At 34.2% G+C, this 27705-nt stretch overlaps 1 protein-coding gene across 1 annotated transcript in view; it reads right to left on the bottom strand.

The window, feature by feature from the left end:
* Positions 1 to 692: 692 nt before the first annotated feature.
* LOC149800828 (ankyrin repeat family A protein 2-like) overlaps positions 693 to 27705 on the bottom strand; it is a 50744-nt gene continuing 23731 nt past the window's right edge. Inside the window, exons 8-9 of the mRNA XM_089954829.1 lie at positions 25159 to 25306; positions 693 to 2849 (exon numbers count right to left, since the gene is read on the bottom strand). Of these exons, the coding sequence (XP_089810955.1) occupies positions 2797 to 2849; positions 25159 to 25306 (201 nt within the window). The 3' untranslated portion in view covers positions 693 to 2796. The remainder of the gene's footprint in view (positions 2850 to 25158; positions 25307 to 27705) is intronic.

The raw sequence follows: 27705 nt of genomic DNA, 5'->3' as shown, positions 1-27705 counted from the left end.
GTTGCATATAATGCTACTTCCCAAAATTGTCTGTCTCTTCAGGGTTAAAAAGGTCTGTCCCTTCAGGAAAATGAGTGTGTTACCATCCCAAAGTGGTCTGTCCCTTCAGGATAATGACATTCTTGTCTTCCCAAACTAGGCCTGTTCCTTCAGGATAATGACATTCTTGTCTTCCAAAAACAGGTCTGTCCTTCAGGATAATGATATTCTTGTCTTCCCAAAATAGGCCTGTTCCTTCAGGATAATGATATTCTTGTCTTCCCAAAATAGGTGTGTTCCTTCAGGATAATGACATTTTCTTCCCAAAATAGGCCTGTTCCTTCAGGATAATGACATTGTCTTCCCAAAATAGGCCTGTTCCTTCAGGATAATGACATCCTTGACTTCCCAAAATAGGCCTATTCCTTCAGAATAATGACATTGTCTTCCCAAAATAGACCTGTTCCTTCAGGATAATGACATTCTTGTCTTCCCAAAATAGGCCTGTTCCTTCAGGATAATGACATTCTTGTCTTCCCAAAATAGGCCTGTTTATTCAGGATAATGATATTCTTGTCTTCCCAAAATAGGCGTGTTACTCCAGGGTAATGATAATGTCTTCCCAAAATAGGCCTGTTCCTTCAGGATAATGACATTTTCTTCCCAAAATAGGATTGTTCCTTCAGGATGATGACATTCCTGACTTCCCAAAATAGGCATGTACCTTCAGGATAATGACATTCTTGTCTTCCCAAAATGGGCCTGTTCCTTCAGGATAATGACATTCTTGTCTTCCCAAAATAGACCTGTTCCTTCAGGACAATGACATTGTTGCCTTTCCCAAAAAGTCTGTCCATTCAGGATCATGACATTGCTACCTTACCAAAACATGTCCCTTCAGAATAAAATGATCAGTCCCTTCAGGGCAATAACATTGCTGCCTTCCCAAAAAGGTCATTCCTTTAGGATATAAAAGTTTGTCACTTCAAGACAAAATGGTTGGTCTTTTCAGGACAATGATATTTTTGCCAGGCAAAGTTTGTTCAATGGTCCTAGCACAGATGTACCACAAGGATGCACCCCTGGTTCACACTATGTTTTGAAAATTTAAATAGCTAATAATAGATCAATTCCGAGTGGAAAAAATATTTTGCTTTGTTAAGGATAAAAAGAGATATATATCCATTTCTCTGGAATTCGAAGATAACAGTTGGAAAATAAAAAGTTATTGCCAGTGGAATATATAGAGTTGACCAGCAGAATGAAAAGTATTTGGTAATTATAGACAAGAACATTTCAATAAGAAATATGAACACATTAAATGCCTGAAATGCTAACATTTTGAAATCATTGTTTTATGGTGAAATGTACACTGTCATATTTAATAACTTACATAATATTATTTTGAATTATTCTCAATAATTTAATGAACATGATTTTATTTACATATTATTCACTACACGACATGCTTGAACTATTCTTGGTACATATTATCTACTACAAGACATGTTTGAACTGTTCTTGGTATATATTATCCACTTCAAGACATGCTTGAACTGTTCTTGGTACATATTTAATAAAATGTCAGCTGAAACTAAAGATGTCATTAACAGAATTTACTAGCAGTAAGCTTTAATTGTATCATCATGCAGTTTGTGAGTTACCAACGCTTGTAAATTATCCACCAAAAATGATATTGAAGAAGTTATAAAGATAATCATTCCAGTTTCTTTTAGACTACCTCATAACACTTATACAGAAAGAATTTATTTGTTACTTTTGACCACTCCGGTGGCCTAAGTGGCTGAAGTGTCAGTCTGAGATGCGAGAGGTCATGGGTTCAAATGCCCAACTGATTCATACCATGTCTTATAAAATTAGTACAAACAGCTGTCTTGTTTTGTGCTCGGCATTAAGAGGTTAGTGTAAGGACTGGTTGGCCTGGTGTGAAGATGCTACATGTCTATGGCATGATTCCCCAGTGCTAGACATCATTATAAACTGCCAAACAGCAGACATCATAGTGATGTGACTAAAAAATTAAAACTACATTAAAAATAAAAATCACACAAACACACATTTGTTACTTTTATGGCAAATTTGTTACTCAACAGTAATAATCTTTATTAAACATAAAAGAAAAAAAAAACAAGGCTTTCAATAAATGGAGTTATTTTCCTCTCATTCTCTCGAAAAAGATCTCTACTAAGAAAGCCATGTACAGATACCTCAACAACCAAACTGACAACAGGTAAAGTACCCATTTTGTAGAAAACAGATTTTGTTGTTGGTTAAAACAATATGTTTGGTGAATTTAAAAACCATATCTTAAATTATGCAATAACATGAATAATGCAAGGCCTACTTTAATTCCTTGTGGGTTTTACAAGCCTCAGATACACGTGAATAAAGTCAAGCAGGGTAATTTCATAATCTTCAATTTATTTACTAAACCTGACAACAAAATATTTATTTTCTTTGATTTTCATGTTCTCTATTTAATCCCCTACTAAAAAAATAACATATGAACTCTTTTTGTGATGCTAGATTATTAGGTGCATATATTATATGTGAACCTAATGCAGCAATTATATTTTTAACTTATTAATATTAAATTCTATGAAAATGAATTAGTGGCCCCATGATCCATATAGTTTATCCCCCTTTAACATCATTTGCAAAGTCCCTTATCACTCCAAGCAGAAGCTCCCTCTGTACTTGGCTGCCAATGAATTTGGTAAGTGCCTCTATAGCGTTGCTTACAACCAGCTCCTGAATTTTCTCCACCAATTTCTTTTTATCTGCATCGGACAGGTTTTATGTACAGCCACCATTGACTCTGATTTTAAGTACCCCACAACTGAACCTACCTAGATATAAAGTACAAAAAACTTGATTATTATATTTACAGAGAATGTATAATGTACGCAACAACTTGATTACTATATTTGCCTAGTATACATAATGTATGTAAGATCTTCATTATTATATTTACCTAGTATGTATAATGTATGTGCGTGTGTGTGATTTGGATTTTTAACACAGCTTTTTCAGCCATATCACTATGATGTCTGCAGTGTGACAGTTTATACTGATGTCAAGCTCTGGGGCATCATGCAGCAGACATGTATCACAATGTCCCACCCAGTCACATTATCGTGACACCAGGCCGACTAGTCCTAACACTAACCTCTTAATGTTAGTACCATTTTTGTAAGTGTTTGGTATGACTCGGCCAGGGATTGAACCCACGACCTACCACATCCAAGGTGGATGCTTTAACCACTAGGCCGCTGGAGCGATATGTATGTAGAATGTATGAACATGGTTGCTATATTTACCTAGTATGTATAATGTACATAAAAACTTGATTACTACATTTACCTAGTATGTATAACGTAATAACTTGGTTGCCATATTTACCTAGTATGTATAATGTAAGAATGTGATACTACATTTACCTAGTATGCATAATGTATATAAGAACTTGATTACTACATTTACCTTGTATGTATAATGTATATAAAAGCTTGATTGCTACATTTAGCTAGTATGCAAAATGTAAGAATTTGGTTGCTATATTTACCTAGTAGCTACAATGTATATAAGAACTTGATTACTACATGTACCTAGTATATATAATGTATATAAGAACTTGATATTATATTTACCTAGTATGTATAATGTAAAACTGTGATACATTTATCTAGTATGTATAATGTATATAAGAACTTGATTACTACATTTACATACTGTCTACAATGTATTTAAGAACTTGATTACTACATGTACCTAGTATATATAATGTATATAAGAACTTGATACAAATAATGAGCCAGCAGCTGTAGACATATGCCGTTTTTGTGGCATTTTCACATTCAACCAAAAATTATTCTAATAAGGTTGTAAAAGCATTTGATTTTAGGGAACGTGCTATTTGCTATGTCAGGCTGATTTTAAGGAAAATGCTATGCTAGTTAGCATTTGTGGCTATCTCTGATTTGGTGTTTCATCATTTAATTAATAACAGATCTTGGTTTGCATCATTCACATTTTTTGATGATTGTTAAATGTGGTTTCACACATGGGTTGGATTCACTTTAAAATAAAGTATAGAATTTTAAGAAAATATGTCAGATGTATGACTAGGAATACATTAACACCTACAATGATTTGTGAATGTACTTCCTGACTCATCATTATTTAGACCGTAATGTTTAAAAATGATTTCTGAATTATGTTTGTAAATGTGTATTTTCTTCTCTTTATTAACAATTTAGTGGTCTACTGACACCAAATGAGCCTGGCCCATTGAGACTCTCAGACTTATATTCTAACCGTCAATCTCAGGATATGCCAAAGCTAGGATGTACCTGTTCCGAATGTCAAGTCAAACGACGCATGATCCAACAACAGAATGGTAATCAATTAGATGAATATGAAGACACCATGCTTCAAGGTCCATGAATGGGACAACCAGAAGAGGTAATTAATAGGTATGGCTTGGGTAGATACAGACAGCAGCAGGATCTACAAAGGTATGTACAAGATTCAAATAGCCAGCAATTGGATGCTTACAGACAAGAGTTTGCCTCCTCTCCAACAGATTTTCTCAGGGAGGGTGACATCACAGAAAGGAGCTATTTTCAGACTCTTCTGATTTGTCAGATTCATCTGATGAAATTCCATCCATACCATGGGTCACCCCAAGTGACAATGAGATGCCAAAGCAAGGCTATGAATTATCGGAATCACAAATTGATCAATATATCATTGATGATTATAAGTCCCAAGAATCACCCAAGGTCCAAGAAAGGAATCTGCTGAATAAACGTTGGCATGCTGAAGTTCCTGAAAGCAAGGAGCATCAAAGCAGACTGCCCAAAGAGCTTCTTGTGAGCCGTTCTGGTAGACAGGACAGAAGACACAAACTGGACGATAAATTTTCCCAAAGCCTGTCATTTGAAGTTGGAAAAACTACTAAGCCAAACAAAAAGGGAAACAAAAACGCTAAACCAAAGATTTTATGAATAACATAATTATTATTATTATTATTATTATTATTATTATATATATATATATATATATATATATATATATATATATATATATATATATATATATATATATATATATATATATATATATATATATATATATATATATATATATATATATATATATATATATATATAAATGATTTGCTTCAATTGGATCCTTAACTTAACACTGCGGCAGTAACATACCAACTGATACTCAATAATGTGATGGTAACATACCAATTGGAGTGAAATACTCAGTATTGTAACTGCAGTGAAATATTCAATACTTTGATAGCAACATAACTACTGTCATGAAATTCTCTACCGTGATAGTAACATATCTACTGCAGTGATATACTCAATACTGTGATAGTGAAATACAATGATGCATAGAGGATACATATGTTTTTTGAGTGGATATAAAGAAATATTTCACTCATGAAATGATAACATTATATTTTCATGAGTTGCAACATCATGAATCACAAAACAAAAACTTTCCCACTTCATAATTTTGTTTAATTTTTTATCTGATGTTCTGACATTTTCTTACTACAGAAATAAGTCTTTTTATAAAGGCAGAAAGGCTGCAATTACGGCCAGTTTGACAGATTTAAGACGTATATGACATAGTAAATGACATTATGCCAGTTATTTCTGTATCAACGCTTTCTGCACTATATTTTTCAGTCGGAGGCAAACGATCAGATATTTGATCCTCCCAAGTTTTGTCTTAACAGTGTATCTTTCTGTTCTGTCTTGCTTTTTTTTGAACATGACACACTGCTCTTGTACTTTAGACATTTCCCTAGTGGTTGATTAATGGATCAATTCAATCAGATTACCTCCATTGTTTCTGCAATATTCCAACAGATCTCCAGCATATATGTAATTGTATTTGAACAATATTAATAGATATGGAATTGAGATTATGGAGGAAAGGCAAATGAGATGATGATCTGATCAACAAAATTAACAAAACAAAATATTAAAATATTGTTCATAGTGTATTAAAAATTACAGGAACCACAGGTAACTGTGTGATCTCCAATTCTGAACTGTGTAGCAAGTACTGAGCTGATAAAGCATATATCTTTATCGTTAGATATTAAAGCAAAATTTGCAGCCTGTCAGTTTGTCATTCCATATTTTGTCCTCTTAACATTTTAACAATTCCTGTCTTGCGTAGGAAAGAATATGTTTTGTTTTGGTATTTGTTTGTATCAGTGGCACACATTATTGGCTACATTATGCCAAGGAAATGAAATCTAAGTGCTTTTCCCAAGGACGCACAGTTCAGACTGGCCTGTATCAAACCTGTGACCCCTGGAGTCCAGTACTCTACAAACTGAACTACATGGCTCACACAGAATAACATGTTAATTTTTATCACAAGTCTTTTTCCAAAACAATAATTAAAATTGACATAAAATCATTCATGATGAATGTACTCAACATGTATTTTAATCCCTGTGATATATATCTATTTAATAATTACTGTCATTATTATTTCAATGCATACTGTTACTAATACTGGTTAGTGTACATCTTTAAATACTTGAAAATCTTGTTTTTATATGGCCATTTTAGCACATCATTATCTTAGGTACCATCATTTTTTATTATTTCCTTACAAAATCAATATATTTGTCCATATATTTTTGATAGATTACCCTATAGAAAATGCCAATAATTTTAAATCATGGCCGAGAGCTTGCACTATCAGCCCTTGTTACAAATGGATCAGTAGTTAAAGTATGTATTCAAAGAAGACCCTATGATGTCCCCTCAAAACCTTAAATATTTATTCATTATTAACTGTAAATTAATAGATGATGATTATATTTTTGGGACATCAGAAAAGCCTTAAAAATAATCCATTAAAACTGTTGATTCCATTTAAAAATTGTAATCATCCCATTAAAACAAATTAAACATTGCATTCAGACTGTTTAACATACATGCCAAGCCCCAAAGAGGTATAAGCAAAGTTATTGCTATTATAAGTGGCAAAAAAAGCATAATTTTGTCAGAAAACGTGTAATCTAGATATTACATGCCAGGATAACAGCACACATGAAAAAGATACATTTGTTTTTGCTACTAATCTCGTTCTACAGCTGGTCATAATTCTTGTCACAAAGGTCAAAATCTTTATGGATTAGAACCATAATACAAATACGAAACATATTGAAAAATTATTTATATTAGCACTCACTTCACTGAATGATTGTGAACTAAATTCTGAACTAAGCATGATCATGTGCTTAGAGTGCTGTATAACATTACTCTCATATTTATTCTTCATTCAAATTCTGTAAAGCAGTGTCGATTTGTCCTTTTTTTATCTGACATGTTTTGAAGTTTGAAAAGGTCCATCTGCTCTCACATTTTCCATCATATAACATCTCCAACTCACATCATAAAGCATTTCACTTTACATATGCCATTTTCTTTAAAAGTACAGACTTGTCTGCTATTTTACCACTATTATAATGAATCTGTGAGGCAAAGTTCATATTTGAAGGAACCAGACTGTTTTCTTGGAAATGGGTTGTATACAGAACTCACGGTACTAATTCAGTTCCTTTAATAAACCTATGCAAACACCATGATATTAAAAATTCAATAACTTAAAATTTTTGAGTGCTCATGATCAAACCTATATTTATCAGTATAGATGAAACCTGGATGTTAGCTTCTGTGTAGAGGAAATAATATGAGCCATGGCATTTTCTGGACCTGCATGTGTTTGAAACATGTGCTTTCAATTCCGCACAAAAGAGTCAGGTGCTAATTTTAGGAATGAGTATTCCAAACTCATGACTCTTAAAGGACTGAAATTCCATCAATAAAACAATGTCTCTGTTTTTGTTCACTTACAACTAGGATAAGCTCTAATAAGATTCTTTGTCGTTAAACATAACTTGCATTATTAAACCAATCCTGGTCAGCCTAACCCATATATACTCTATTGTATGTTCACCCATTTCCAGGCTGGTTCCCATTTTTTCATACCATTACTACTGTGTCCTATATTCGCCCTTGACTTTCTTGACAGCCCTAAGAATGGTAGTGTAATACATAAATAAGCAATGTGCATAGTCCTGCTTGTCAAAGATTACATTGGTGAATATTACATTATATTGCAAGTTCATCTTCACCTAAAGACAAATGGTGCATTTCAGGCAACATTTAAATATTTGAGCTTTATTTAAGAAAATAAGAAAAAATATTGAAAAAAAGATGTCTAAAAAGAATCATCTTTTTTAATATCACCATTTATCGCTCTTCAATTTAATGCTGAAATTTATTACCAGCCTTGTCATATTATGTAACTAATGAGTAAAAGGTCAAGGTGACCATCTAGATGTACATGTATTATTACAGAAAAAGAGATTTAAATGATAAAAATTACCTAAAATTACCCCCAGAATGCAAAATATGAACTTTCAAAACATTCACTGAAAGAAATTAGAGGAATGCAAAGTCACGAGAGGTCTTCACCATTATGCATGGTGGAAAAGAGCTCAGTGATCATATCTGAATCATTATGTTTCAAAACACAACTAGGAAATATCATATTGCTTACTGTAATTACTCTATAAATGGTAAATTGTATAAATTTTATATATGCAACGCTTTGATATAAGCCAAAGTGCTAAACACTCCAGATAAGAGTCAAATCAACACACTGTTCCCCTCCCCCTTCTTTCCAACAGTTGATATATCTGAATATGCATTTAATATCATACCTAAAGTCACTCTGGTTTATAAAATGTATTAATTTTGCTTATCGTCCACAAATAGAACCATGTGATTGCCTTTATAGCAAAGTAAATTGCACTTGCATACGTGGAGTCACTGTGTATTGCTGTGGCTGTCTATAGGACTCACGGAACTAATTCAGTTCCCATAGTAAACCTATGCAAACACCATGATATTAAAAATTCAATAACTTAAAATGTTTGAATGCTCATGATCAAACCTATATTTATCAGTATAGATGAAACTTTGATGTCAGCTGCTGTGTAGAGGAAAGGATATGAGCCATGGCATTTTCTGGACCTGCATGTGTTTGAAACATGTGCTTTCAATTCTGCACCAAAGAGTCAGGTGCTAATTTTAGTAATGAGTGTTCCAAACTCATGACTCTTAAAGGACTGAAATTCCATCAATAAATTAATGTCTCTATTTTTTTTTCACTTACAACTAGGATAAGCTCTCAAAAGATTATTTTTTCTAAAGCAAATAACTTGCATTATTATTAACTAATCCTGGTCAGCCTAATGCATATATACTCTATTTTATATTCACCTATTTCCAGGCTGGTTCCCATTTTTTCATACCATTAGTACCGTGTGTCCTACAGTTGCTATGAATAGCAAATTTGGAAAGTTCTCTTATGCTATTCCTAGGGCTGTTTCAATACATGGGACCCAGGGAAAGCACTTTTAAAGTGCAGTATATGTGTGTGATTAGGATTTTTAACGCATCTTTAACAATTTTTCAGTCATATCGCTATGATGTCTGCAGTGTGGCAGTTTATAGTGATGTCCAGCACTGAGTCATCATCCTGCAGACATGCAGCATTATATCCCACCCAGTCACATTATTCTGAAACCAGGTCGACCAGTCCTAACACTAACCTCTTAATGCTGAGCACCTAGTGAGGCAGCTGTTAGTACCATTTTTATAAGTCTTTGTTATGACTCAGCCGGGGTTTGAACCCACGACCTCCTGCTTTCGGGGTAGACGCTCTAACCACTAGGCCACAGGAGCGGTGGTATAACTTGAAAGTGTCCCACAATATATTCAAACTATGTAAAACAATCATAGATAAAACTCCATTTTTAAGTGAAGTACTCACCCATAGATGCCATTTAGAATTTTCTTATCATTTTAATGTGAACTCCATGAAATCAAAGTACCCTGGCATATTTTGTTTCAAAAGTACCTTGCCTAGGTACCATGTATGATTAAATGGAACAGCTTTTATGCAGCAGTCATCTTTTTAAGAATATTCTCAAATTTAAAATAGTGGAATTAAAGAGATGATAATAAAAATGCAAAACATTTTATTGCTTTAGTTTTATTTTTTAACGTAGCAAAAAAGTGTAATCTATAAACAGGTGAATGTAAAACATAATTTGGTGAAGAAAAGCAAAATGGTTATGCCAAAAGAGCATAATAGCTGGCATGTATGGTGAAATCATTCCATTCATTAAGTAATCATTCCATTCCAACAGTGTAGTCAATCCATTTAATGTGTAATGATACCATTCAAGCAGAGTAATCATGCCTTGAAACAGTAATCATATTATTCAGAGTAATCTTGTCATTCAAACAATGTAAACATTCCATTCAAACAATGTAGTCATTTCATTTAAATTGTACCATTCAGAGTAATCATTTCATTCAAACAATGTAAACCTTCCATTCTGATAGTATAGCATTCTATTTAATGTGCAATCATAGCAATCAAACAGAGTAATCTTTCCTTGAAACAGTAATCATGTAATTATTCCATTCAAATAGAATACTAATTTCATTCAAACAATGTAAAGTTTGCATTCAAACTGTGTAGGCATTCCATTTAATGCCATACCATTCAACAGAGTAATCTTTCACTGAAACTCTAATCGATCCATTTAAATAAAGTAACAATTCCAAAGATTACCATTTAAGTGAATAAAGGATGGGAGAAATATTTCTCGAGGCTAAGTTCTGAAAATTAAAAATCTAAATGTATTGAGAATGCAGATGGATAGGAAGGTTTGAGTAATACTACATTAAACAGGATCAAACTTGGAGTGTTCAGGTAATATTACTTTAAACAGGATGAAACTTGGAGTGTACAGGTAATACTTTATTACACAGAATGAAACTTGGAGTGTTCAGGTAATACAAAATTAAACACGATGAAACTTGGAGTGTTCAGGTAATACTACATTAAACAGGATGGAGTGTGCAGGTTATACTACGTTAAACAGGAAAAAAACCCTGAAGTGTTTGGTAATAGTACATTACACAGGATCAGACTTGGAGTGTTCAGGTAATAGTACATTGAACAGGATGAAATTTGGAGTGTTCAGGTAGTAGTACATTAAACAGGATGAAGTTTGGAGTGTTCAGGTAATACTACATTAAACAGGATTAAACTTGGAGTGTTCAGGTAATACTATATTAAACATGGTGAAACTTGGAGTGTTCATGTAATACTACATTAAACAGGATGAAATTTGGAGTGTTCAGGTAATACTACATTAAACAGGATGAAACTTGGTGTGTTCATGTAATGCTTTATTACACAGAATGAAACTTGGAGTGTTCAGGTAATAGTACATTAAACAGGATGAAACTTGGAGTGTTCAGGTAATAGTACATTAAACTGGATTAAACTTGGAATGCTCAGGTAATTCTACATTACACAGAATGAAACTTGGAGTGTTCAGGTAATAGTACATTAAACAGGATTAAACTTAGAGTGTTCAGGTAAAACTACATTAAACATGATCAGACTTGGAGTGTTCAGGTAAAATACATTAAACAGGATGAAACTTGGTGTGTTCATGTAATACTTTATTACACAGAATGAAGCCTTGAGTGTTCAGGCAATACTACATTAAACAGGATCAAACCTGAAGTGTTCATTTAATACTACATTAAACAGGATCAAACTTGGAGTGTTCAGAGAAGAGGACATTAAACAGGATCAAACCTGATGTGTTCAGGTAATACTACATTAAACATTAAGGGATGAACATAGCTTGTAAGATATTGATAGTTATCTTCCTTTTATGATTATAAGACAATAGCACCATCCCTCCTCTAAATACAGGTAATCTAAATTATAACTTAAGCTGCTGCTTCTTTTATCTCCTAAAAGAGAATGGATTAAACAGTTACTAAAAACATGATAAAAAGTTTAAGCAATTACCATTTATGAGCATTTTCTACTTATGATTCCATATCACTTTAAGGGCTACATAGTCCTGCTGTTAAACTATATAAAGGGAGGTAACCACCCCAATTAATGATTTCGTTTAAGGGTGCGATTTGAGTTCTATCCTTTTACATATGTTGACTGGCTTTTCAAGGGCAAAATGTCAGACGAACTAACAATAGAATGAGGGATCGGAAGGAATGCCATAGACTTTGGAGATTCCAAGCCAAAAAATGAACACTAAACCAAACCGAACCAAGAACAAAAATGAAAAGCTGCATCTTGGTAGTTCAGCTGCTGAATGATCCATGAGAAGTGCAAATGGCACTTCATCGTTTGTATCGTGACAGCCTTGAACTCTGAGACAGAAACCTAAAATTTATAACACAAAATTTTGTCCTGATATCATGAGACCAGTTTCATTAAAATTTCTCAAGTAGTTGTAAGCTTACATACAGTACAGAGAAACAGCAACAATTTTATATTTTCCTTTCTTGTGAGCTTGACCTTTGATCCTGGAATCTTCCTATGCACATGTATGCGACATTGTGACTGGACATAAAAATCTGGATAAAGTTTCATTAAAATATGTTCTGTGGTTTGAAAGTGTTCGTCCTGACAAAGAAATCAGTCAAACTGAAACTGGTGACAAATTTACTTTCCTTTCCTTGACCTTAACCTCTGAGCAAAGGGATTCAACCACATAGTCAACAACAGTCATAATGAATAGGACGGTAAAGCATCATGAAATATGTAAATACACTAACACAAATGTTACAGACCAGAATGGAAATAATTCCAACTAAGACTCATAACAATGTAAACTTTTTCCATCCTATATGATCTTGACTTTTGAGCTAGAGATCAGACAATGGATGATACTAGACACCATCTAGTCAAAATCTATGTCCAGCAAACATTTGCACACAGGAACATGTCTATCATCTCAATAATTTGTCTCCAAAAACTAGAATTCCAAGGAATTATATCCCATCAAAGGATGGTAGAAATGTCCATTGATTCCATGCTTGATAGTTATCCATTCAAGGGATGGTAGACTGTCGCCATGTAGAAAAGTTTTAACCTTTAGACCATAATCATTTATTGATACTGACACATCAATGTGACCCAATCGACTGATTATATCCTATTTCTTACAAAGGTCATGATGCCACACAAAATAATACCAAGTAAGATCACTGACATCATTGTGACCCAATCAATACTGATTATATCTTATTTGGGACAAAGGTCATGATGACACAGAAAATAATACCAAATAAGATCACCGACATCACTGTGACCCAATCGACTGATTATATCTTATTTGGGACAAAGGTCATGATGACACAAAATAATACCAAGTAAGATCACTGACATCACTGTGACCCAATCGACTGATTATATCTTATTTGCGACAAAGGTCATGATGACACACAAAATAATACCAAGTAAGATCACTGACATCATTGTGACCCAATCAAATGATTATATCTTATTTGGGACAAAGGTCATGATGACACACAAAATAATACCAAGTAATATCACTGGCATCATTGTGACTCAATCGACTGATTATATCTTATTTAGGACAAAGGTCATGATGACACACAAAATAATACCAAGTAATATCACTGACATTAAAGAGAAAGAGAAAAGGGATGAGCAGCATATGCAAATATAAATTTAAATGAAGAGAGATGCAAGTGCAAAAAGAGAGATGCAAAAGAAACTGCAGATGCAAAAGGATGAGAGAGATAGAAATGCAACTGAAATTCAAAAAATTAGAACTGGCAGTAAGAAAGCACTCCACTCAAAAGAGTTCTGATTTTCATGTTACCAAAATATTATCTTAGTACCCCTTTCAAAGAAAATGAAGAAGATCAATATTTTCATCACTTTGAAAATATAGCCAAGAATTTAAAATTACCAAATGGCACTGGACTTTACTACTAGAGATTGTACTTAATGAAAAAGCTCATAAAGTTTATACTTCAGTGTCAGGTGAAGCCAGTGCTGATTATGATTTAGTCAAGGAATGTATCTTGAAGAAAGATTATGAGTTGGTATATGTGGCATATCAACAGATGTTCTGGAATTGTAGAAAAGAAAATAGCCAAACCCATGTCAAGTTCACTAGAAAAGAAAAAAACTATTTGAATGGTGGTGTGCATAAAAAAGATTGGTAAAAAATTATAAATAGACAACTCATGTTAATCGAAGAGTTCAAGAACTGCATTCATAGTGACATAAAGACTTATCCTGATGAACACCATGCAGTCGCTTTGGAAAATGCTGCTCATAAAGCTGACTACTATTCCTTGGCTCACAAAGTTTCATTTGTCAGTGAGTTTTCCTCTCAGCAGGCTGTTAGTAAGAAACTGATCAGTCTCATATGAGTACTTACAAATTTAAATTTGGTAAAACATATAATAATCAAACATTTGAGACTGAACAGAAATTGTTATCTATTCCAACGTGCACTCGTTGCAAGAAAATATGGCATGTTCTTTCTGATTTAAAATAATAAACAGCAGGATAAAGACAAAGCTGTTCCAAAAATTCTCATTTCTCAGATGTGAAAGTGATGGTCATGTATTTGAAACAAAACATCGGTTGGGTCTAATAAACCCCAGTCTGATTTTATTATGGAAAATTATGAACCATTCATTTTGATAGGTTCAATAACACTGCTAATCCTATCTGTATTAAAATATTAAGGGACACAGGAGGATCTCAGTCTTTTATTATCAAGTACTTTGCCTTTGTCTGAGAAGTCTTCTTCTTGTCAGTGTTCTTGTGCAGGGAGCTGAGTCTGGCTTTATTTAAATTCCACTTGATAAAATGTTAGTGTATCATCAGACTTAGCTTCAAGATCAGTGACTTTCAATGCTGTGAATTCTTTGCCCATTGAGGATGTTCATTTATTGCAAGGCAATGACTTAGCTGAAGATTTGGCTGTGGTTAATCCACTTGTAACAGCTCAGCCTTGTTTGGATCAAAAGGAGGATACTATTGAGAATGAACTCCCTGATTTAAACCCTGCCTATGCAGTTACTAAAGGTAAGGAAAAAAAGTGCTCTTGAGAATGATGCTGATGAGGAAATTATTCCTTTGGCTAACAAATGTGTTGGTCAAACTTTTAATGAGGTCACCTTTCTCTAATTGGGTGAAAAACAACAGTCATGTTGTAGAACAGGAAAAAGATCCTGAGTTCACTTGTTTATTTTATAGGTCTACTAGCGAAACTGAGGCAGCAGAGGTATCTGTGAAAATTGGGGTCCTTATTGGAAAATGGAGACCACCTGAGGTACCTGCTGGTCAGTAAATTCTTAGTTTAGTCAATGAAACTCCCTTGGCCGTTCATTTAGAAATCAATAAGACTCATCATAATATCTTAAATAATTTTTATTGGCCAAAAAATCAAAGGTGCTGTTTCCAATTATTGTAGATCTTGTCCCACTTGTCAAATGGTAGGAAAACCCAATCAGAAGATACCTAAACTCATCTGCAACCTATTTCTGCATTTGATGAACCATTTAGCAGAATAATGAAAGACTGAGTTGGTCCCTTACCTAAGACCAAGTCCGGCAACTAATACTTCTTAACCATAATGTGTGTCTATAAGATTTCCAGAGGTAATTCATTTATTGAATATTAAGACTAAAACCATAGCATAAACTTTGATAAAGTGCATTACCCTTTATGGTTTTCCCCAATCCATCCAGTCTGATCAAGTTTCTAATTTCATGTAAGGGATTTCCAACAAATTATGTATGAATTATGTATCCAACAACTGAGTTCTCCGCATATCATCCTGAAAGTCAGAGGGTGTTTGAAAGATTCCATCAGACTTTAAAGAATACAAATCGGTCATACTGCTTTGATACAAGAACAAATTGGGCTGAGAGTGTTAATTTACTGTTGTTTTCTGGAGTCAGTTCATGAATCTTTAGGATTTTGTCCTTTTTAACTTATATTTGGACATACTGTTTGTGGAACACTCAAATTGTTAAAGAAGAAATTTCTTTCCATACAGGAACCAGTGATTAACCTTCTTGATTATGTCTCTGATTTTAAAAATTAGCTGTCAAAGGCTTGTGAAATAGCCAGAAACAATCTTCGCTCTAATTAATTAATCACATATGAAATTAAGGTATCCCAAAGCTACAAAGGAAATAACTTTTCAGCCTTGTGATAAAGTTCTAGTTCTCTGCCCATACCTCAAAGTTCTCTTCAGGCTAGGTATTATAGTTCCTATAAAGGCTATGTATTATGGTCCCTATACAGGCTAGATATTATGGTCCCTATACAGGATATGTATTATGGTCCCTATACAGGCTATGTATTATGGTCCCTATACAGGATATGTATTATGGTCCCTATACAGGCTATGTATTATGGTTCCTATACAGACTAGGTATTATGGTTCCTATACAGACTAGGTATTATGGTCCCTATACAGGCTAGGTATTATGGTCCCTATACAGGCTATGTATTATGGTTCCTATACAGGCTAGGTAGTATGGTCCCTATACAGGCTATGTATTATGGTTCCTATACAGGCTATGTATTATGGTTCCTATACAGGCGAGATATTATGGTCCCTATACATGCTAGGTATTATGGTCCTTTACAGGCTAGGTATTATGGTCCCTATACAGGCTAGATATTATGGTCCCTTTACAAGCTTGGTAGTATGGTCCCTATACAGGCTAGGTAGAATGGTCCCTATGCAGGCTAGATATTATCTGGGAGACAAAAATAACAGCTTTGCCATATAAATATGGTAAAGGAACATGTTTATTGAGATGGCCCTCTTAATCATTCAGTCAGATTAGATGTACCTGTCCTACAGTGAAGATTTAAATCAGGGGTCTCAAACACATGACCCATGGGAAGCGTGTGGCCCCTGAAGTTATTTCCTGTGGCTCACATTGACATCTTGAATTTATAAAGTAATTAATAATGCAAATTTTTCTTTAGCATTAGCTAGCCACTTTTGATAAAAATCTGATTGTTAAATCATTTACTTTTTGTTCCCAATATTTCAACAAGCTACCTTTTATATAGCTACCTTTTATATGAGTCACTTTCGCTTTGTATAAAGGTTGCAGTGATGAGGCCTTCGGGCCAATAAACTAGTTCTCTTGTGGCCCTCGTAGTGTTTTGAGTTTGCAACCCCAGCTTTAATGATGGTGTGCAATCAGATTGTAGTGACTTTGGTATGACCAGTCTTCGAAATTCGGAAATATTAAAGAATCTGAACTGGCAACAATAAAAGAATGATTTAAAGCATCAAATATGTGAATATGAACACTTGTTTCCAGATGTCCTAAGAAGAGAAAACAAAATCTACCACGATGTGGAAATTGTAGATTGTAGTTTCTACACATAATAGACAGCATCCTTACAGGATGATTCCTCTGAGGGCTGTTCCAGTAAAACATACCCCCCCGGGGGGGGGGGGGGGGAGGCACTTTCACATTCAACCGACCCACAACAGAAGCAATTTAAAAAAAGTTATGATCCACCATCATATATGTTTTAATCGAAAAACAGTGCCCCCTACAGAAGCATATTTTTTAAACATAATTTCTGGCTATGGGTTAGTGGGCAGTAGAAGCAATTTTAATATTGGGTTGGGGACAGAAGCGATTTAAATGACAGCTGGCTGGAGGTAATCTACTGAATACTTGAAGATCATATAATCTACTGCATATTTTTATTTGTATTCATTCATTATAATCAATCTTTTGTCCTTTTGTTTGATTGTCTGCCAGCCATGTATGCCTCTGATATTGTGAAATCACAAATTGTCATGGTGGCTTATTATTTGTATATGTCATTGATCAGTTCCTTAATACCTAATAATTTGACGTCCATGAATATAGATTTTATAATGGGGATTTCTAATACATAAATCATGAATTTGTATCCTTACTAAGCTGTGTTTACTAAAGTGATCACTATATTTTGCTGTTTTTCGTTGTTCTCAGGAATGCTGCTTTTGTGTAGAATAATAGTTAAATCTTGTATTACTTTAACTGTGTGGTCACATGCTATGATTCCTTGTTATTATTTTTTTCAATAAATGCTTTGGTAAACTTATAATTCATGATTTGTCAGAAGAAAAGAAAACATTAATGCCTGTGGAAGTGATGTTGCATTATTTCTGCCTACATTTACACTACATAATTTCTTGTAAGAACATATTTCAGTTACCGGTCTTTTTTATGCTTGTTGCAAGACTAATATAATGTTTAAAAAAACAAAAGAAATACAGCAAGTCAAACATTTTTATATAATTAATGAGATTTTAAAAAATGGATGTAAGTCAAAGAATCATTTTTCTCAGAGTGCTCGTAAATTCAATGTTATTACAGTTAACTGTATTGTCAACAGCATCATCATCATCACTGATGGCCCAGCAGTCTTTTGGGGTTCTTCCTCCACTTAATATATTGTTGAACCCCCCCCCCCCCCAAATCAAACTAAATCAACTAACTAATCAACTGTGGCAACAACAGCAAAGATACTAGTCTATCATTTTTGCCAGAGCTGTATGAGTTTATAAATTTTGAATCTAGTAATGTTTGTAGACCTTGGAATATCATCAGTTATGCCTTCCTGACAGTTACGAAAAAGTCATCATCAGTTTGTACAAATGTATTTTTCATGGTGAGCATATAAGAAGTCTTAAGCAATCCTTCATCATACGCCGCCGAAAAGTTTGCACATTAGCTCACTTAAAGTTTCTCTAACAATGTCCATTGTTCCAACTAGAACTGTTATAACTTATTCAAGCTATAATCACTAATATTTGGAGATATGCATCTGTAATAAATATTTGTAACAAAGTATGAGAATGCACCAATGATGCATTTGAATTGAGCAACAACCAGAATCAACAAACCAAGAAATAAAAGTATTCACATCTCTCAGGCAGAAATACAGTGTACATGTATATAGTAATCATAATCTGCCAAATTTGACAATTTTTTTCCAACCATACTGATTCGATAGACATAATCACCAGAATGGATAGAAACATAAAAGAACAGATATAACCAGATGGTTAAAATTGATTTGATACATCTTTTAAGTAGCAAAATTCACATTGGTTTAGTTAAATGTACACCCTTTATTGTCTTCTCTTTGATGTAATTTCTTACCGAAGCTGAGAAAAAAATGTTGCACACATGAAAAAGAGGCACACTTCTAATCATTTTTGATTTTATTATATTTCTCCATTCCAGCCTGTTCTTTTGATCTTGTCCCCCCACTGTTTGTCTTGTTTATGATATGTATCTAAATTTGTCAATTACTTTTCCTACTACTATACTAAATGTTTGTGAATATGCATATCAATGTGAAATGCAATAGGGAGACTAAATCCAAGATTGAAAACCTCTACATTTCGTAATGTATCCTGCTTGGATTCCATATTTCTCTACAAAACTCAAGAACTCAAGACTCACTGTACCAATTCAGTTTCCACTGTAAACCTGTGCAAACACCATGATATTAAAATTCAGTAACTTACAATTTTAAGTGCTCATGATCAAATTTGTATCACTATGGACACATCTATGATGACAGCTTTTTTGAAAAGAAAACCTTAACAGCTGCAACATTTTCTGGACCTACACAAATTTGAAATGTGTGCTTTCAATACTGCACCAGAGTCAGCTGCTGATTTCAGCAAAAAGTCTTCCAAACTCAGGTCTGTAAAGGGACCGAAAATATGTTAATAAAACAATGTCCCTGACTTTTTTCAATTACAAGTGGGACAAGCTCTCAAAAAAATTTGTTAATAAAATCTTACTTTCATTATCAACTAATCAGGGACAGTCAAACCCATATTTGCTCTATTTTATCTTCACTGATTTATAGTATGGTTATTGTTCTTTCATATCTGTAGTAATTCGAATCCTTCAACAACTCTCAATGGTTGTAAGCCTTTTTCAATCACGCTGACTGGACACACTGTAAGATAATGTTCAAGTAACAGAAATGCCATGGGATAACCAGAGACTAATAAAATCAAATAAAAGTCAAGTTATCTCCCCTGCAGGGATGCTGCCAGCATTTCAGGAAGTTTTGTGTGTATGTGTGATCTCCAATAAGGAAGTGTTGGGAGGAATAGCCATTGTTAAATAGCTCCCTAACACTTAAATATCTGTCACTCTTTCGTACTGTTCCACTCTGTTAAGGCTCTACTGAAATCAAAATACTCAAAGAGATGTCATCCCTAGTTGTATAGCGATTATTACAGTGAAGTCATTGGGCATGGTCACAAGGTTGTGGTGGGATCTTGGTTGGGATGGCCGAAAGACCAGAGGCTTAATCCATATTTGACAGCTAATTAAGATGTTATCAAAAGAATAAAAATTTTTTCTAACAATTCAGTTGGACTATGATTATATACTTGGTTCATAGTCAATGAACAGGTTCTAAAATTGATGTGTTTATTTTGGAGCCATGTTCCTCCATCACATTCAAGATTTAAATATACCAGAGGTGAAATTGGTACAGTTGCATCCTAAATTACTATCATGGCTACTTCAAATGTTATTTAATGTGAGACTTTAATGCCAGAATTCGTAGTGTCAGTGATTTTTGAGTTAGAAAAATGAATTTCTTCTCAAACAACTCAATTTGGTGCAGATTACATTGATTTTTTTAATGATACTGAGAATTCTTGATGTGTAAAAATTGCACATGAAACAAACGTCAGATCATAAAATTAATACCACTGGGAAAATACTGATAGGAATACGCAGAAATAATATCATTATTTAAATGGAATATGTGGTGACAATACAAGTGCTGGTTCTACAACTTTGCACAATACATCTTGTACAAATATTCTTCTGTAATATGTCAATAATTTCTGTACACATGAAGGTGAACCACCCTTTCCTTTAGTCCCTTACTAATTAATACTTTTAGATTTTACAACAAAACTAAGCATATTTTACCTTTTGACAATAATACATGATTACAAATATTTAGATTGCAAGAAAATAGAAGTTACAATTTTATTAAAAGTACTGGCACCAGTAAAACTAAAGGAGATCGTAAAAAAGAATGAGGATGAACAGATTAGAAGTGTTGTGTACTAGATATTAGTAATCCAATTTTAATACAAATATGGAATGATGGCTTAGAACTAAGTGCCAAAAGGTCTGCAGAAAATATCACCATGATCAAAATATACATAGGAAGAAGTTAGAACCAAACACAAACAAGATTTTTTTTATATCCATCTTGCTTTGAGTTTGCACAGCTCAGTCAATCTCTTATGTTTAATGTCATTTAATTTTTGCATATAGAGAGCATGTACTTCATTTGGTAATACATCTGCATGATATAAAAGTTTGTCACATTATTCTTTTGTTGCCAACGGGTTTCTGCCAACTACAGATCTATACATACGTAATTATGTCGTATGGGGATTCTCTGATGTTCCCTATGAGCATTAATCTGTTAATTGTTTCTGAATTTAATATTATCCTCCTCCTCTGTGTATGAATATTATTATGTGCTGAGAACTCCTTTCATTGCCTGCTGTCTGAAAAACATTTGAATAACTAGCTTGAACAAGTTACTGTTCGTTATGGTTGTGCAATTTTCAACATCTCACAGGTATGCAGATGGGATCCATGGGTATCCTCTCTTGGATATATCTGTTCCAAAAAGAAACGTTTTCCAGAGGTCTCGCTAGGATTTTAAAACTAGGAGTCCAGGATTCCCATTTTGGTAAAATTAGGAGTCCCATTAGCAAAAGTTGTAGCCCCCTCCCAGAAAACTATGCAAATTATAAGAACTATTGGTTGCCATTGAGTTTAATTTCTACATTCTTTATAACACTGACATAACTCTTGTTTGTCCATCAGAGTGAGTCTGAATTTTATCAATCCAAGGAAGGTCTTATTCATAGCACTAAGCTAGGCATCACACACTTTCTTACACTTGGCTACTGTCCCATCCAAACTAAGTTCTAGCAACTTTAGCAATCTCCTGAATCTCGTTACAATCGTCAGTTTGCCGTTGAACCCCAAAATACTTATTCAAGTCTAAGTCTCAACATAACATGATTCCGAGGTCATGTACACTGCTTATTCTGCTACACTCGGAAATGAACACAATAATTTAAGCGAAAGTTGTTTATTTGATGTACTGTTATAAATGACCACATGTACATCTCTGTGTCTTTCTGCCTCTGCATTCAAGCACTGCAAAAATCAGTAGATTTTCCCACCCAGATGTCAGTCAAAGCCTTTGATCTTGCCGCCCAGATATTGCAATATGTTTCTTTCATGTACTCATATTGGTGACATGTACATGAGGGGGCTTTCAGACACTAAATTCTGTCATTGTAAATATCAGCACAGCTAACTGATCTACACATTTTCCCACTAAGCAGGTTGCTGAAGCAGGACTGGCAAATGTTTGAATTTTGCCTCCCACCTATTACATGCGTACAAATTCTCACCTAAGTGATTTTCTGCATCCCCAATAAAAAATTGGCATCCAAATATGCGTGATTAAGCATTTCTGAGACCACAGAGTTTTCACTAACATGAGCTGTCAAAGATTTACTTCCTTGTATCAGTGCTTTGCTGCCTCTTATGCCAGAGTTTTTCTCTTTTCTTTATGCTGTATTAGGGTTTTAAGTCCAACATTCCCATAGTCTGCTTGCTCAGACATGGGTATCTTGAATAAATATAACTGGCATATTGTCCATCTAGTCCTACATGTAAGACCTAAAGGCTGACATTGATGTTCTTGACCATCCAACTCGTACATCGGACTTGCATTCAACATCAAGTTTGGGATCAAAATCACATGCTGCTATTTCCAGTGACATTTTCCCATTGTCCAACTGACCGATATAAATGAAATTCATTGTCATCATAGCTATCACCAGCCAGTATTTGCCGATTGAAAACGTCATCTGAAGACGAACCCTGTTATTCAGCCATTTTGGTTTCCTGTATGGCTCTTATTCGAAACACGCATTTGTAAAACTTCCATGATGAAAATAAGGTTAAAACGTCCATAAAATGCTAGTTCCAGGGCACAATGAACCAATCTATTTAGTTTAACAGCCATTCATGTCCAACCGAAGTATCCAGTTATTTGGATGTCATATAAGTGCTGCGAGACCGCTAATAGCATCGCAAATTATGTCACGAAATGCACTTTTAAAGTTAAAAGTTTAATAAAAATTGCATACTGAGCAAAGCACAGGTTTTATATCCATGATGTTGATGTAATTTGCGGAACGTGTATAACTGCTTTAAAAGTACACAAATTCGTACAAATTACGTTCACTTAAGTGTAATGGCATCATTTTCTGACACAATGTTTTATTCACATTAGATGACTAGGAAGGAGTTAGATGTGATTTTAAATATATGTATATTTTTTTCTGACAACCCCACCAGTGATTTCTCATTTTGTTGACACAACCCACAACATAAGTGATTTTCCTAACCATCCTTCCACTGTTAGAATCAAAACAGTCTGAAACACAAACTCCTACAGAAGTTCTTTTGAAGTGCCGGCCCTGGGGGGATATATGTTTTATTGGAACAGCCCTCAAGCAGAAATGTTTGGAAAAGGAAACTGAATATTATATAGAGAAAAGTTTTATTGAACCAAGCAACTGGAGTTCAATGTGCATATAAGTGCAGAAACTAAATAATACTTTCCATATGTGCAATAACTACAGAAAGGTGAACAGTATCACCAAAACAGATTCATTTCCAATACCATGAATTTGCAACTCTACTTACAAGATTGGAAATGCAATATATGTTACCAAGTTTGGCCTGTTAAAAGGTTTCTGGAAAATTCCACTTACAAACAGAGAAAAAGAAAATTACGGCCTTTGCAACTGCAGATGTATTCCACTTAGATTAAGTAATGCTGTTTGGTATAAAAACTCTCTCTCAACATTCAAAACCTGAATGAACATCGTAACATTTGACGTCGATGGCTGTGACATGTGCATCGATGATGTTATTATTTAGTGACAGATGGATAGATCTCCTGGATACTATCCGGAAATTTATTGTTTGACTAAGTGAAGCAATTTTGATAATTTAAGTAAAAGTGAGTTTATCAAGCTCGTGTTACATTCTAAGTCAGGAGGCATCAGATAAATTAAAGGCCATTCGATAAATTAAAGTTACACTTTGAAGTGTACATTAATTCTGCTCCCTCTCTGATTATTGGCTTCTGTGATCACAACCCCTCTTAATATTATCGACAAAATGAAAAACAAAAATCAGAGGTTGTTGAGATCAGGTTTGATATTGTAAGAATACAACATCGACATTGGACACATCAAGGGAAGAGACAACCTGATCAAAGATGCACTTTAACCTGTTTAACAGTTCTGTATTGCTTTAATTATTTGTATATATTTTTGTGTTCTTCATCATACATATTCCTGTGTATTTTATTGTTATCATCATATGTGTGTTTGATTGATATAGAAAAAGAAGCTTTATTACATAAATCTTTCTTTATGAGGGAAGGTGTTATGGTGTTATGTATATCTTTTGAAACTTTTGGTACATGATTGTATGAAAACTGTTGCTTCTTTCAATTACTTAGTTTATGATCATAATGTTAACGCTAACATTTTACAGCTACAAAATGCCAGTCTTGGAGGAGTAAGGGGCATACTGTAACATGGTGCTGAGACATAATGCCAGTCTGGTAGGAACATGATACAGAGACATCATGCCAGTCTAGTAGGAATATGGTACAGAGACATCATGCCAGTCTGGTAGGAACATGGTACAGAGACATCATGCCAGTCTGGATGGAGCACAGTACAGATACATCACACCAGTCTGGTAGGACCATGGTACAGAGACATCATGCCAGTCTGGTAGGAACATGGTACAAAAACATTATGCCAGTCTGGTAGGAACATGGTACAGACACATCATGCCAGTCTTGTAGGAACATGGTTCAGAGACATCATGCCAGTCTGGAAAGAGCATGGTACACAGAGAGCACAGAACTGGAAAAAGTTATTGCATCATAGTAACAAATGAAATAGGTTGATGCATGTACCCTCTTTTTATCTGCATAACTGGGCCATTGGGTCTTGTTGCAATAATGTTTACTGTATATGAACCTAACTTTCTTCAGGTTGACCTATACCTGTTTTATGACCTTGTCCTACAGCAAAGTCCATTGCTGTATAGTGGTCTACATTTTCGAGAGTCAAGTCAGCCCCAAACTCTAGCAGAACCTTGACACTGGCAGGGTGACTGTTGTATGCAGCATACATCAGGGCAGTCGTTCCAGTCTGTAAAAACAAAATTGCTGGTCAAGGGTAATGTGGTTTATTCATTTTTTAAAATTTCAACAAAGCATTATATGCTTGCCACTGCTAGGGGTCAAGTAGACAACAGAAGTCAAGTAGAAAACAGAATTAGAATTCAATACAAAGCCAACATAAAACTTCAGTAACTGCTTTAAATCAGTTTTACTGACATTGCTAGATTTGTTGCATTAAGGCCTGTTTGTGAATATATTAGGTCTGACATCTCATTTTAAGACTGAGAAATTAGGAATAATGAATAAATGTAGTATTAATCATCCTTGGTATACATGTAATTCTACATTATTGACTTGTCCTGATGGAACCATTCTCCAAAGTGTTGTCTGTATGTTGCCCAAGCCAAAGGCAAAGGCATTTTTAAATAACAGACAACAATATCGCAAAACAGACCCCCAAGACAAGACACTTTGCTCCAGCACACAACAATAAAGAACAGTCACCATGGGAGAGGCAATAATGGATTTACTATTTCACATTATGTAGCTGACATTATATAAAGCTGACACATAGAAATAGTCCTTGCTGGAGTAGGTACATTGACTGTAGCCAGCCATAGCATCTCAAAGTCCAGATGAAATTTGTACTTTCCTAAAATAAATCCAGTTGGTGGCCAATTAAGCTTGAGAATTTGACATACTATGTATGAAACTGAATGTGACATTAGCGTTGATGAGATTTCTTTGTATACTTATTCTGATGTGGCTATGGAGTACAGACAAAACAGCAAGACTAACAGGTACAATCAGAATTGCTTTAAAGACCATACATGTATAAATGTATGCATTGGGTTGATCTCAGCACAATACGATCCATGTATAAATGTATGTGTAGTGTTGATATCAGTACAACACCATCCATGTACAAATGTATGCATTGGGTTTATATCAGTACAATACCATACATAAATAAATTATACATTAGCTTGATATCAGCACAATACCATCCATGTATAAATGCGTGCATCTGCTTGATGTCAGTACAATACCATATGTGTATAAATGTATGCATCTGGTTGATATTGATACAATACCATCCATGTATAAATGTATGCATCTGCTTGATATCAGTACAATACCATATGTGTATAAATGTATGCATCTGGTTGATATTGATACAATACCATCCATGTATAAATGTATGCATCTGCTTGATATCAGTACAATACCATATGTGTATAAATGTATGCATCTAGTTGATATTGATACAATACCATCCATGTATAAATGTATGGATCTGCTTGATATCAGTACAATACCATATGTGTGTAAATGTATGCATCTGGTTAATATTGATACAATACCATCCATGTATAAATGTATGCATCTGCTTGATATCAGTACAATACCATATGTGTATAAATGTATGCATCTGGTTGATATTGATACAATACCATCCATGTATAAATGTATGCATCAGCTTGATATCAGTACAATACCATATGTGTATAAATGTATGCATTGGGTTGATATTGATACAATACCATTTATGTATAAATGTATGCATAGGGTTGATATCAGCAAATACCATCCATAAATAAATGTATGCATCGGGTTGATATCAGCACAATACCATCCATGTATAAATGTATGCATTGGCTTGATATCAGCACAATAACATCCATGTATAAATGTATGCATAGGGTTGATATCAGTACAATACCATTCATGTATACATGTATCCATAGGGTTGATATCAGTACGATACCCTACATGCAAAAATGTATGCATCGGGTTGATATTAGCAAAATACCATCCATGTATAGATGTATACATCGGGTTGATATCAGCACAATAACATTCATGTATAAATATATGCATTGGGTGGATATCAGCACAATACCATCCATGTATAAATGTATGCATTGGGTTGATATCAGCACAATACCATCCATGTATAAATGTATCGATAGGGTTGTTATCAGCACAATACCATACATGTATAAAGGTATGGAGAATGTTTATTCTTGTGGGTATCAATGTCCATGATTCTGGAAAAATGAAATTTATGTCCAAACTTAAATTCATGGATAGGGGAAGGAGTCCTATGGTATCACACTGTTCATTAGGTATTGATATGTATGGCACACAGAAATCAATAAATCTGCAAAAATGTATGCCCAATAAAACTGATGAAGAATCATAGTATATAATACAAAATATGAAGTGAAAAAAGTAAAATATTTAGCATATTGGATCCAATTTTGGCAACTAGATTCTTTACAAGGTACATGCTTTTATCAAGTATCACATTATCTACCACCTTGATAAACACATTCACATTAAAATGCTTGTGTCACCGAGTGGAAGTTGATACACTTGACTGGAATGTGTTCTGATGTAAGTAAGCACTGGCAAGGTATGCAT

Source organism: Sinohyriopsis cumingii, chromosome 4, assembly GCF_028554795.1.
Source record: "Sinohyriopsis cumingii isolate HCF-2022 chromosome 4, ASM2855479v2, whole genome shotgun sequence".
Classification (NCBI taxonomy): Eukaryota; Metazoa; Mollusca; class Bivalvia; order Unionida; family Unionidae; genus Sinohyriopsis; species Sinohyriopsis cumingii.
This window is presented reverse-complemented; position numbering and strand designations above follow the sequence as displayed.